The sequence below is a fragment of the Delphinapterus leucas genome, chromosome 3, assembly GCF_059928025.1.
Source record: "Delphinapterus leucas isolate spDelLeu-1000000601 "Yukka" chromosome 3, BTC_Dleu_Yukka2, whole genome shotgun sequence".
NCBI classification, from domain to species: Eukaryota; Metazoa; Chordata; class Mammalia; order Artiodactyla; family Monodontidae; genus Delphinapterus; species Delphinapterus leucas.
In genome coordinates, this window is record NC_143131.1 from 4302040 (window position 1) to 4314905 (window position 12866).

Genomic DNA, 12866 nt, shown 5'->3' on the forward strand with positions numbered 1-12866 from the left:
CAGCGGGGCAGCCGAAGCCTCGCAGCCTGTGTACCCCTCCGGTGCCCGCGGGTCCGGGCGCAGGACCAGGCTGGTCCGTCTCTTGACCCCGCGCCTTTTGGGCCACCAGAGTGACAGCCCTGGACATCAGAGGGCTTAGGTGGTGCACTGGGCCGGCCTCTTTGGGGAAAGTTCTGGATCCATTAGGCGGTTATTTAAGTCAGCCCGAGGTCCGGGCACAGGGCCTGCTGTCTTGGCTCAGGCACCCTGGGCCTTCCTGGGCCCTCCTTGACCGCTTGATGATAAAAATGAGTAGAGGGCTGGTGGGAAGACGTCGAGCCAGCAAGTCTCTAGATCCTTCTCTGCCCCTCCCCCTCTCCACGATGGGAAGCAGATTTCCTCTTTTTTTAATTTTAATTTTTGTCGACGTTGCTTCCTAGTTTTCCACGTGCAAGTTTTGGGGTAAAGGGCCAAGGAGAAAGCAGGGAAGAGATGGGGAGTGGTGGTTGCCAGGCTCCATTAGGATCCCAGCACCTGACCCCTCAGGGAAAGAGAAAGGCCACAGGCACCTCTCCAGGGCTCCCTGGGGGCAAGGCCACAGGCCTTTCTGGTACTAGTTCCCCCATCACCTCCTTATCCTCAGGCACCATTTCTGGTGTGCCATTCCCACTCATCTCCCAGGTGCCTTCAGGAACCTACAATCACTTCACGACCAGAAAGGAGGTGGCACAGACCAGGCACAGCGGGTGGCACTACTGGGCTGGTTGAGGGTCAGGACAAAGCCTGCTGCCCTGTCTCCCTCCATCTCCCCCCAGGTTGTGAGGGCTACAGTGTGATGGGAGTCAGGGTGGGCTGTTGCAGGTAGGAGGTGGGCAGGTGATTCATCCCTGTGGCTGAATCTTGACACTATTTTCTCTGGGCTTACATTCCACCTGGTTCTCCAAGTCACACAAGAGGGCTTATCTCACCTGTATTTACCTGTCACCGTGAAATGTGACACTGGAGTTTGCTAAACAGGACAGCGGTGGGGATGGCCAGTCGGTTTGTTTTGGGGAGAGGGAGTTGGGGGAGAGGAAGCTGGGCAGTGCAGGGTGGTGGGCTGGGCAGCAGGAGGAAGCTGTGGTTAGGGGCTTGCCAGAGCAGGACTGACCACCTGCGACCCCCCAGAAGCTGTCAGAGCAGAAAAGGAGCCCAGGCAGTTGCACGGGGTTTCTGGCGTGAGCAGGGACTGGTTAGTGGGGTGGGGGTAGGGGTTGGAGAAGAGGGAGGACGTTATGAACAGGAAGAAAACCTGACTCTGAACACAGAAAATAAAGCCTGATTACACAGCTGGTAATTAGTAATTACTATTATGGGCGTTATTGTCGCTAATTATAGGTGGTGGCTCTGTGACTGTCCTCAGGCCCCCAGATGGGGGAAACGGGATCTTTCCTGATGCTCGGGGAGTCCTTGGACCTAGTAGGTTGGGGCCGCTGGAATAGGGAACTAGAGGATGGTGATCGGGTCGGTGTCCAGGGTACAGGTGGCCCAGATCACCAGCATCACAGCATTCTGGGGGCATGGCCTCAGTTCTGTTGCCCCAAACGGCCCCCAAACGAGGCCACCACCCAGGTCCCTGGATGAAATTCCCGCCGGGTTCCGCGTGCCCGAACGCAGCAGCAGGGAGTACACGCCTGGCGCTGGCTGCAGCTTAGGAGATGGAGCGCAAAGCGGCCCCGGGAGGCCAGGCAGGTACCCTGGGTGCGCTCCCCCCCTGGCCTCCAGGACCAAGCCACTGAGCGCAGCGCAGAAGCGGCCTGCCCGAGAGGTCCAGGGCACAGGGAGGCGAGGAGGACCTTGCCCTCGGCGTCTGCGCCCCAGCCCCACGGGACCCCAGGCAATCCGGAGCCACCTCCCAGCGCGCGCTCTGCCCGGCCGGGTCGCTCGCCGCTCTTCTGGCGGGGGGAGGAGAGGGAACCCGGTGCCCGGCCTGGTCGCGGCGCCGCCTCGGGCCGGCGCGCTCCACACAAGTTTACTTCCTGCCTTTGCTCACCTAGTGGGCAAACGAGGGGGTCCAGGCCAGGCTGGCCTCTCCCATCGCCGGGGTGGGGGCGGATTGCTTCCCTCCCGGCCGCAGTGGTCCTTTCTCCGCAAAGAAAAATGGTCCTTTCCCCTCACCCCCAAGAACCGACCATCTGCTTCCCCCAAGCTAGTGGCTGCCCAGCTGGGGTTGCCCTTTCTCAAAGTTTTCACAATTGGAAAAGCCTGCAGGGATCGGACGCTTCCCGCTTCTCCAAGTGCAGCGAGGCCAGCCTAGCCCCTGCCTGATGACCTGTCAATACCTAGTGGGGGCCACGGGGACGCCACGCCCGCGTCGGGGTGTCGCTCCACGCCGGTTTCGTGGCACTTCCGCCAAAGATGACCCGGGGAGCCAAAGGCAGCATGGACCTCGGAGGAGAGGCCGCTCCCCGCCGGCTGTCATCGCGCTCCCGCCCGCCCCTTCCCCGCCGCCCGAACGGTGGAAAAGCAGGCGCCGAGGTGTTTTTTGTGAGCAAGCAGGACACACCTCGGCTGCGAAACGGCCAGCTGCGGTGTCCGACAGCTGTAAACCTGCGTCGACAGGTTGTCAGACAGCCCCGGGGGCCGGCGGGGAAGGAGCCCGCGGCCTTCGGGCCCGCACCCGTTGCCCGGCCGCTCGCGCGGCCACCGCGGGAGGAGGTGGCCCGGCCGGCGCTGGGCACCACGTGCTCGCCGGGAGGGGCGGGAGCAGCCGGCGAGGGCGGGCGGGAGGCAGGGAGGGGGCAGGAGGGGAGCCGGGGGCGGGGCCAGCGCTCAAGGGGATGCCAATCAAAGCATCAACTTCAAATTGTGTCTGAAAGCCCCGCCGCCGAGCGGAGGGCGGCCGCCGCAGTCGGCGCGCGATCGCGGATCCGGGCGCAGGCGGGAGCCGGGCGCCAGCGAGCACCCGGCCGAGGAGCAGCCACCGGCCCCCGCCTCCGGGCCGGCCCGAGCGCGCCCGGCCGGCGGCCCGCTCCCCAAACCGCGCCTCCCCCGCCCCCTGCGGTTCCCCCCCTCCCCGCCACCCTTTAATACTTGCCCGCCGCCGCGCCGCCGCCGCCGCCGCCACCGAGTCCGCGGACATGTCCTTCCCGCAGCTGGGCTACCCGCAGTACCTGAGCGCCGCGGGGCCCGGCGCCTACGGCGGCGAGCGCCCGGGAGTGCTGGCCGCGGCTGCCGCGGCGGCCGCCGCCGCCTCGTCGGGCCGGCCCGGGGCGGCGGAGCTGGGCGCGGGCGCGGGCGCGGCCGCCGTCACCTCGGTGCTGGGCATGTACGCGGCGGCCGGCCCGTACGCGGGCGCGCCCAACTACAGCGCCTTCCTGCCCTACGCCGCGGACCTCAGCCTCTTCTCGCAGATGGTGAGTGAACCTGGCCTGCTCGGCGCCCCGCAAGCGGCCCGGGTCCCGGGGCCCGGGTCCCGGGGCAGCTCGGGGAGCGGGAGGCGAGAGCGGGCGCCGGATCGGCCCTGCCGGCTGGGCCGAGGAGGTGGTGGCCGCGGGCGCTCGAAGAGGCCGGCCGGGAGCGGCCCCGCCACGGGCCCCGGGAAGCCGGGAGGTGGGAGGCTCGGGCTGCGCAGGGGGTCTTGCTGGGAGTCGGCAGGCCGCGGGAGCAGGCCCGGGGCGCGCGGCCGGCGCTGGAGGTCGGGGCCAATCTCGCCCGGCGCCCCTGGCTCGGTGGCGGCGGGGCGGCTCGGCCCGGTTTACCCGGACGCCCCTTCCCGGCCCGCGGGCCCCGTTGGCGCGACCATTTCAGCGTTTGGGCTGAGCCAGGGAGACTCGATTTTCTCCCTCTTTGGAAGGGCTCTTGCAGTTGTATCTGAACCCTTTAAAGCGTAGTAGAGGCGGTCAAAATAAACCTAACAATGGAGATCCGACAGGCCGAGGGGTCTCTTAGAGGCTTGAGCGCAAATTTGAAATTAAACAAAAAATGAAGGCGAAATAATTGTTGGCGTCTGAAACGGTGTTTGCTTTGACTTTCGTAAGTTGCCAAAGTTTTCATTTCATTTGCACCGAAAGAAAAGCACTTTTCTTCCTGCGTTGCATAATGGAGGATTGAAGAGAGCGGTGTCCCTGGGCTTAAAATAAATGCTGTCCTCTTAGGCTCCTGCCCCAGTGGGTGTCACATGGAGGAGTCGGGGGCTGCAAATTTCATGCTCCGCGGGGCCGTTGATCTAAAGGGTCCATTTTCCTAGGTCTGACTGCAAAGTCTGCCTTAAACTTCGGGCTGCTGGGAATGGCTCGCCGGGCGCGCGGGTCGGGGAGGCAGACCCCTCCTGCACTGCTGCCCGCGGGGTCACGCAGTTTGCGAGGACCCCCCCCCCGCCCACCCACACACCCCCGCCACGTCTCCCCACTCCGCGAAGAAGAGACAGGAAATACATACCCGACAATAGTAAAGGAGCAAAGCGGCCGGTGTGTTTTCCTGTAACTTTTCTTGTAGTTTTGAAAAGAAAGCCTATTTCTCTGAAAGCGGCCCCAGCTGCCTTTCAGATCGGTTGCTATCAAAAAAGATCAGCTCCCATTTTGTTCTGGCGGCCGGGATGCAGGGGGAAGCGTTGAGAGATTTACAAGGTATCCTTTCAAAAAGAATTCCCAGCAGAGACGAGGCCGAAATGTCTTCCTTACAGTTACAACGAAAATAATTAGAAAAGTGCAAAGTACATTTTGCAAAGATTAGGCAAAAACGAAATCTGGCCGGAGAAACCTTGTCTCTGGGCCTCGACCACCGAACTAATTTGTCAAAGAAATCTTCTGCTTTTTGCAACTTTCTCCAGAGTCCCGGTTCCCCTCTCTGCTAACACAACAACTCGACAATTTTTACATGGAGGATTATAATTTTTTTACAGAAATTTTGAATACAGATGTGTGCCAGTTGGGAAACCCGCGTGCGTTTGTAGGGGAGGGGGGCCTCTATGGCGAGGATCTGCTCCCATTGTAGTGAGGTTGGGAAGGGAGATGCTTGCTTTTTTTCTCTTTTAAGGAGGGGAAACTATATAGAAATCCAACCACCCCGCCCCCAAAGGTAGATGTACGTGCGCATGTGTTTCCTCCTGGTCTCCTGATGCTTCCTGGAAAGGAAGCCTAAATCCAAACCCAAATTCTAGGTCTAGGTTTCCAAGCCTTTACGGTTGGGGATTTGGAAGTCCAAAAGATAAAATTGTGAGTGAATGTCTATCTGGGCAATTTATGGTAATAATGAGGCCTAATGAGGTTGTTAGAAAGATAAAATGTTATTTACCAAAAAAACCTGATGGGATAATTTGACTTGCTGTGTTTTACTACCGATGATAAAAAGAATATTGATTGCAAATAAATCACGGCCTCTAAATGCCTTGCAAACAGTTTGTGCTTGCTTGCTCCTGATCAAAGTCAAACTTGAGAGATAAAGTCTCCGAGCAGAGGCCTAGGAAACAGTTCTGCTCAGCGCGGTGGGTGCTCAGGGCCCTCCCGTTAATGTTTTACCGGATAAACCCTCTCTTTGTATTTAAAAAAAACAAATGGTGTTTTTGTTATTGTTGTTGGTGATGGCCAGGATTAAAATTTTAAATTACCTGTCACCCACTGTAGACCTTTAAGTGCGGGGCGGGCGAGCCATTCTATGCAGGTTAATTTGGGAGCTAAAAGGAGTGTGCTTTCATTTTAAATTGCTGGTGGATTTGGACTCTCGGAAAACTCAGGATGGTTTATTTTGTTTGACCCCCTCAGGGTCAAAGGGAGGGGGCCTGGGCTCTTGGTTCTCTACGTTTGGAGAAACTGTTTTATCAGCCTGGTTAAAATGTTTTCCCCTCTAGCGAGTGTGAGATAAACTTGGACACCCGGGCTTCTGGAGTTGTTTTGGGAGGTGGGGCTGGGGGCCCTGCGGGCGGCCTAGGGAAATCCTAGGGGCTGCGGCTCCCGCTGTGGTCTTCTAGAGATTCTAGGATTCTGCAACTTTTCTTGAGTGACAAAAATATCTCCATGATTGGTGGAAGGGCAGTTTCTGGAGGCAGCTTCTGGTCTGACCCCCTCTTCCAACCCGGGTGGTGCATTAGGACTAGGCTTCCCATTCTGGAGCCGGCGGGAGCGTCTGCCTCCCACTTTCCCAGTTTGGGGAACTCATCTCTCTCTCTCTCTCTCTCTCTCTCCCTCTCTCTCTCTCTCGCCCCCTGCTTTCTCTCTACTCCCTCGCTGGGCCTTGTGGCTGCAGGGTTCACAGTATGAGCTCAAGGACAACCCCGGGGTGCACCCCGCCACCTTCGCCGCCCACACGGCGCCGGCCTATTACCCCTACGGGCAGTTCCAGTACGGGGATCCTGGGAGGCCCAAGAACGCCACGCGCGAGAGCACGAGCACCCTCAAGGCCTGGCTCAACGAGCACCGCAAGAACCCCTACCCCACCAAGGGCGAGAAGATCATGCTGGCCATCATCACCAAGATGACCCTCACGCAGGTCTCCACCTGGTTCGCCAACGCGCGCCGGCGCCTCAAGAAGGAGAACAAGGTGACGTGGGGCGCGCGCAGCAAGGACCAGGAGGACGGCACTCTCTTCGGAAGCGATACCGAGGGGGACCCTGAGAAGGCCGAGGACGACGAGGAGATCGACCTGGAGAGCATCGACATCGACAAGATCGACGAGCACGACGGCGACCAGAGCAACGAGGATGACGAGGACAAAGCAGAGGCGCCGCGCGCGCCCGCCGCGCCTGCCGCCCTCGCCCGGGACCAGGGCTCGCCGCTGGCGGCCGCCGACACGTTCAAGCCCCAAGACTCCCCCCTGGGCCTGGCCAAGGAGGTCCCGGAGCCCGGCAGCACGCGCCTGCTGAGTCCGGGCGCCGCGGCGGGAGGCCTGCAGGGCGCGCCGCACAGCAAGCCCAAGATCTGGTCGCTGGCCGAGACGGCCACCAGCCCCGACGGCGCGCCCAAGGCCTCGCCGCCTCCCGCCGGCCATGCGGGCACGCACGGGCCCCCCGCGGGCGCGCCGCTGCAACACCCGGCCTTCCTGCCCAGCCACGGACTGTACACCTGCCACATCGGCAAGTTCTCCAACTGGACCAACGGCGCGTTCCTCACGCAGGGCTCGCTGCTCAACGTGCGCTCCTTCCTGGGCGTTGGCGCGCCCCACGGCCCGCACCTGTCCGCGCCGCCGCCGCCGCCGCAGCCACCCGTCACCGTGGCCGCGGGGGTGCTCCACGGCGACAAGGCCTCGTCCCGCAGCAGCCCCTCGCTCCCAGGTACAGCGCCCCGGGACGTCCGCCCTGCCCCAGGCCAGTAATCCGGAGCCCGGGCGATGCTGGGGATGGAGGGGAGCTCTGGCCCCGGAGGGTGAGAGGCGGTGACCGCTGAGCTCGGGGTTGAGCAGTAATCCCTGCCTGAATTCAAGGAGCGAGGCCACAGCCCTCCGGCTCTCCCGAGAAAGCTGAGCTCTACCCGCTGGCTTGTCCCGGGGGAGGCAGGGAGGTTTCCCTGGAGACACTTCCCAGGGACGGGGCGAGGCGGGGGGGGGGGGGAGGAGGCCTGTGCCCCTCTGCGGCACCCCTTTCCCCCACTGTCTCTCGGCCCTAACGCTCTGCCTCTTCCCCTCCCTCGCAGAGAGAGACCTCATCCCCAGGCCGGACTCGCCGGCACAGCAGTTAAAGTCGCCCTTCCAGCCCGTGCGCGACAAGTGAGTGCCGTTGGTGTTTACCTCTGGGTAGGGGCGAGGGGGATTCGGGGGCCGGAGGCTGAGCAGTGGCAGGCGGCAGAGGGGTCGCGTAGTTAGCGTGGCTGGGGCGCTGTCCACCAGCCGGGCGCCCGGGCCAGCGTAGTCCGCCCCGGTTTCTCCCGAGCCGGGAGCCTCGCGGGGGCAGGTCACGCCGCCCCCCAGGCGCTTGGCTGGCAGCACCGGCCATGCTGGGTCCCAGCTTCCATCCACTGACAGCGCTGTGTTCTTCTTGTCTTGCTGTGTTTCCCCTGCAGCTCGCTGGCCCCGCAGGAGGGGACGCCGAGGATCCTAGCAGCCCTCCCATCAGCCTGATCCAGGGTCTTCTTTTACTTTTGCGGGGGGAGGGGGGAGAAGTTCGGGAGGGAGGGGGTGAGGGAGGAATCAAGACAAATATTTCAAACTGGTGTAAAGGGCAAATCTGGCAACGAAGTCAAAGACTCCCATCCATCGCTTTCTGCAGAAAGGGGCTCGTCCAGCCCGAGCTCGCGTCCAGGCAGCCCGGCCTCTGCCCGCCGCCCCGGGGGGCCGTCACCGTGCTTCGGGCGATTATCAGTTCGGTAAATGCCCCCATGTGCTTCTGTCTTTCTTTTTTTTTTTTTCCTTCTGTATATAGAGTGATTTCAGATTGTAAATAGCGCGTCAGCGAACCTGTCTAAATCATATATTTTTGTCTAATAAACTAAATGAAATGATGGCCACTGCTCCTGCTGCTGTGTGTGGCTGGGTGTCGCTGGGGGCGTCCTCAATCCTGGAATCAGGAATCCTGGCATCGTGGCAGGGCTCTAGTGCCTGTGGCTGGGGAAAGAAGCTCCGGGGGAGTTTCCACCCCAAAGGCGGGTGCTTCTCAGTCTCCTGATCGGTGTTGCATTTGTTAATGTCACCAGGTCAATCCTTGTTGGCAGTTCAGTTCTTTCCAACTCTTACACATTTATCTGGACACGCTCTTCTCAAGACATAAATGAGTTCGATTTTAGGCAGTTTATAAAACGATTTTTTGAAGTGGGCAACGATGGGGGAAAAGTGAAAAGAATTTCCAATCCTCTCCCCAAAGGAGGACTTCGTATTTGAAATCAGTTTATAACCAGTTGTCTCAGCGGTGCATCGTGGCGTCGGGGCGTTTCATAGGTAGAATGAGGACATAATGGAGTATGAAATTTTGCTTTCAGTGTATTTTTTAGTTATTTGGCTAAATCACACGTGGAGAAATTGGAATTTTTTTTTTTTTACTCTCCTGCCAGGGATGCAGCTCCGTGGTTCTCTGGGCCTGTGAGCGACGGGGCTGCAGTAGTGTGTGTGGGTGACAAAGAGGGGAGCGGGCTTCGGTCTCCCAGGGACGCCCCTTTAAACTCATGCGCCCTGCACTGGGCGCACCCAGCGAGCGAGCCGAGGAGCCAGTAACGCCCAAATGGCCGCTGGGCTGGAAGGTAGCTGGAGTGATGGTAGGAAACAAGGCAGAAGGAGCCTGCCCGGAGCCTCGGGAAACGCACTGGTCAGGACTGCGGGCCGTGGGGCGTGCGGAGCTGGATGCATAGCCTGCACTTCCAGAGGGTGCAGGACCCTTGAATTGGTGAACACCGCGAAAGCAGGCTTTGTAAAACTGCCAATGAGGATGGGGGCTGCGGAGATACCCGGCCCAGTGGGGAGGAGGCCGAGTCCCCGGGGTCGGACAGGACCTCCCCCACCCCGAGCCGAGCCCCAGATTCGCCCTCGAGACCCTCGGGACCCGCTGTCCCGGGGCCGCTCGCGGCGGCGAGGGACGCGGCTGCGGGAGGAGAAAGCCGGGCGCGGCCGGCTGTCCCTGGCTCCTCTGCGGCGAGGAAAGGGGCGCTCGTGCCCAGAACCAGCGGGCGCCACCCACCGGACCGCCGCCCCCCGCGCCCGCGTCCTTCTCCAGCGCCTCCCCCCGCCGCCATCGGTCTAGAGGAAAAGGTCCCCGCTTGCCGCCCCAGAGGCGGGAGGAAGCGCGAAGGGGCGGCCGCGGCAAGCGTGGCCCGACGGCACGTCGGGGCGCGCGGGTGCGGAGCGTGGAGCCGCCGGAGAGCCGGGCCGCGGAGCCGAGCCGAGGGCCGGCTGGCGGGCGGCGGCCGCGGTGGAGCCGCTTCCAGTCCGAACGGACGTGCTCGAGGCGCCCTCTATGGGCCGCAAGCGGAATAGGGCCCTGGTGGAGGCGTCAATCTCGCTCCTGGGGTAGGGCCCCAAATCTGGGGGTCCTTGGCTTTGGGGGTACTGTGGACGCGAGCCTCGAATTATGTTGGAGGGGCTTCCTCTGTGTTCTAGAGTGCCACCCACTTGTTTGAAATCGGGAGTGTGTGTTGCTGGGCCTACTGTGTAGGCTGCTGGCATTTGGGGAGAAGGGCTAGGACCAGGCTCCACTCCGGGTGTTCGCGTTGTCCCCAGGGACCCTTGCCGATTCAGAGAGGAGCTCCTGGCCTGTCCTCGATGCTAGGACTGCAGGGGACAGTGCGGCCCTCCGCTCCCCATTCCAGAGCTCTGGAACAGAACCTTGGGTCCCACCCTGACCTCTGGGACCCGACGACTCCTGTGTTCTTGGGAGAGTGCGCGCCGCCAGATGTTAGAGGAGCAGTGCTCTGCTCCTCTGATGAGGAAGTGCGTTCTTGGCCCACAGACAAGCTGTTCCGGCGACCAAAACGTGCGGGGAAACCCCTTCTGAGCTACTGCAGGAAGCAGCAGGTGGGATTCAGGTGGGCTATGGCGTCCTCTGCCCCTGGCCCAGTTCCACTGTCTTTACCCCTAAACCCCAGAATCAAATAGGATGGTCCATGCAGGTGTTTCTGCTTTCAACCCATATTTCCATTATTTCTTTCTATCCAATACGTTTGGGACCCCTGGATGCTGCCGCCCAGGTGGCTGAGCCACCGGGGGGGTCTGAGGCCTCAGAACCCTGTGGCCTAGAAGTCGTGAAGGGTCCGTGCCCCACTCCTGGGGACCAAAGCTTTACTGCAAAGAAATCAGATTGCCAGCCTCAGAATAATTTTCCTCCATTGAAGAGCTAGACATGAATTTTTAATTGAGCATTGAAAAGCATTTGTGTCCTTTGTGTGCTGCTTGTTTACATCTTTCCCAACCACTGCAGCCACCTAAGGGTGTGCACGCCTAGGGGTGTGCGATGCCCCACAGGGAGGTCCTGATGAACCCAGTGTTTCAGCACCTGAAATATCTGGGAGCGCACATAGAAACCCCCTTCTCTTTAAAGCCAAAGTGGAAGTTCTTCTGGAACTTTCTGTGTGAACAGAGGTGCTCTCTCCCACCTTCCCCTACCGGTACCCAGCACAATTTCAGAGGGTGGCAGTAGCCCTGTGAGGAGGAGACTAAACCTGAAAATGGGTAAGGGTGAGGGATGTCCACTGGATTAATGCTGGCAACTTGGCCTCCCTCCTCCTCAGGGACCAGGTTCCCATAGAAAGGGTACCCCGTGTCCGGGACAGCAGACTGCTGTCTTTATTAGGTCTTATTTTTGGGGAGAGGGTAAAGAGGAAACCCGATTTGGAGACCTCCTCTCTGCTCCAGCTCAGGCCGGCAGAGGTGACGGGGAGATGATCCAGGTGTGGTTTTTCTAGACCAGCATCTCCCCTCAGACATTGCTGGTCTGAGGACTTGGGGGGTGGGTGCAGGCCCCATCCCAATCGGTGACCCGCTGGTCTCTGAAATCTCACTGCTCCCACCCTCCTTCCCTCCCTCCCCCGATCAATTATAATCACCAGCACATTTATCTCGCCTGCAATATGGAGAATTCATATTCATATCTCGGTTTTAGTGGCCTGACACTGATTAATGTAATACTCGCCGTGACTCCGAAGGGCTGCCACCCGATGAATCATGCCCTATAAAGTTTCAGTCGTCCTTGTAGATGGGACTGCCGGGGAGCTAGGAAGCCGGAGAAGAGGGAGAGAGGGGGAAAGGAGAGAGAGAGGTCAGGGTGGGCGCACACCCGTGGTGGTGATGCCCTAGGCTGGGCGCTGGTCCTCTTCCCTGTAGTGGAGGCCTTGGCAGGGCCCTGGCCCCTCTGCCCGAACCCCTCTCCTAAGCCGAGGACCCTTTCTGGCCCTCCGGCCCTGGGGTTTCCTGATGGTGCCGGCAGGCCCGGGGTTGCCGGGTGGCCGAGGCAGGGTCAGGCTGGGGCTGAGGCTGCCGGGTGGCTGCTGGGGTTTATGGGGAGATTGGAGCCCAGAGCACTGTCCTGAAAGTGGTGCGGGAAGTGTGCCAGTGGGAATGGGATTTTGCCCCTGGGGCATTCAAGTTGGAGGTCAGAAGGGAGGGAAGGAAGCTAAGCCCAGAGAGGGTTGCTGGTGGGGGGTGGCTTGGCACAGGTTTGGGGTACACAGGCCGTAGGGGCTTGGGAAGCCTGCCCAGCCTCCGGCGGTCTCTGCTCCCCGCCTGGGCTGCCCGGGCCGCATTGCAGGGTCCAGCACTGGGGCATGAGTCAGTCAGTCAGGCACTCAGGCCTCCTCCCAGCGCCCGGAGAGAGGAAGCTTTGGGGACCTGACACTGAGCACGAGCCCTGTGCCTTGTGGTCCCTCGACTTGCCTGGCCCTGGGGTGCTTCCTGTCTCATCTCTCTGGCCTCAACTGGAGGATGCAGCTCCAGGTGGGGGGGTCAGCGGGGGAGGGTTGGCCCTGGGGTGGTGAATCCAGGGTTGGGTGGGCCAGGAGGTAGAACAAGGAGGTAGAGGGGTGCACTCTAGGAGTAGTGACAGTGCCCAGCCACCTCAAGGGGTCTTCTGAACTGGCCTGAAGGGAGCAGGGCCCCCAGGAAAGGTTTCCTGGGCTGCGCCTGTCCACCCAGGGGCATGGGGTGACTGGTCTCTCCAAGTAAAAAGCTCCGCAGCCGTCCCCTCTCAGCTCTGCTGGGGCCAGAGAGCCTGCAGGTCTGCCCCAGCGCCCCTCTGAGCCAGTGGCCCTAATTATAGCTCCGAGCTGAGAGGCCTCAGAAGGTCATCCCACGGGGCCTGCTGGCTGCCTTTGTGCCTCAGCTACTGCAGCTGGATGCATACCCCTCCCTCCCAGTACAGACATCTGAAAATGGGCCCTCTTGGGGCAGCACAGGGGGGACAGAGGGGACCCGGTGGCACAGGGACCACAGGGCCTGGGGCCACAGTGCTTTTAGAGGCTCATGAAAATATTTAATTTCTTTTCAGATGAAAAGAAAAGTTT

General features: G+C 60.9%; 1 protein-coding gene across 1 annotated transcript; it reads left to right on the forward strand.

Annotated features, from left to right (window-relative positions):
- The first annotated feature begins 2846 nt into the window (after positions 1–2846).
- On the forward strand, positions 2847–9139 carry IRX1 (iroquois homeobox 1). The gene is made up of 4 exons (XM_022581345.3): positions 2847–3374; positions 6202–7225; positions 7584–7656; positions 7950–9139. Exons 1-4 carry the CDS (start codon positions 3099–3101, stop codon positions 8005–8007), a joined length of 1431 nt encoding a protein of 476 aa, XP_022437053.1. The 5' UTR covers positions 2847–3098; the 3' UTR covers positions 8008–9139.
- The last annotated feature ends 3727 nt before the right edge of the window (positions 9140–12866 follow it).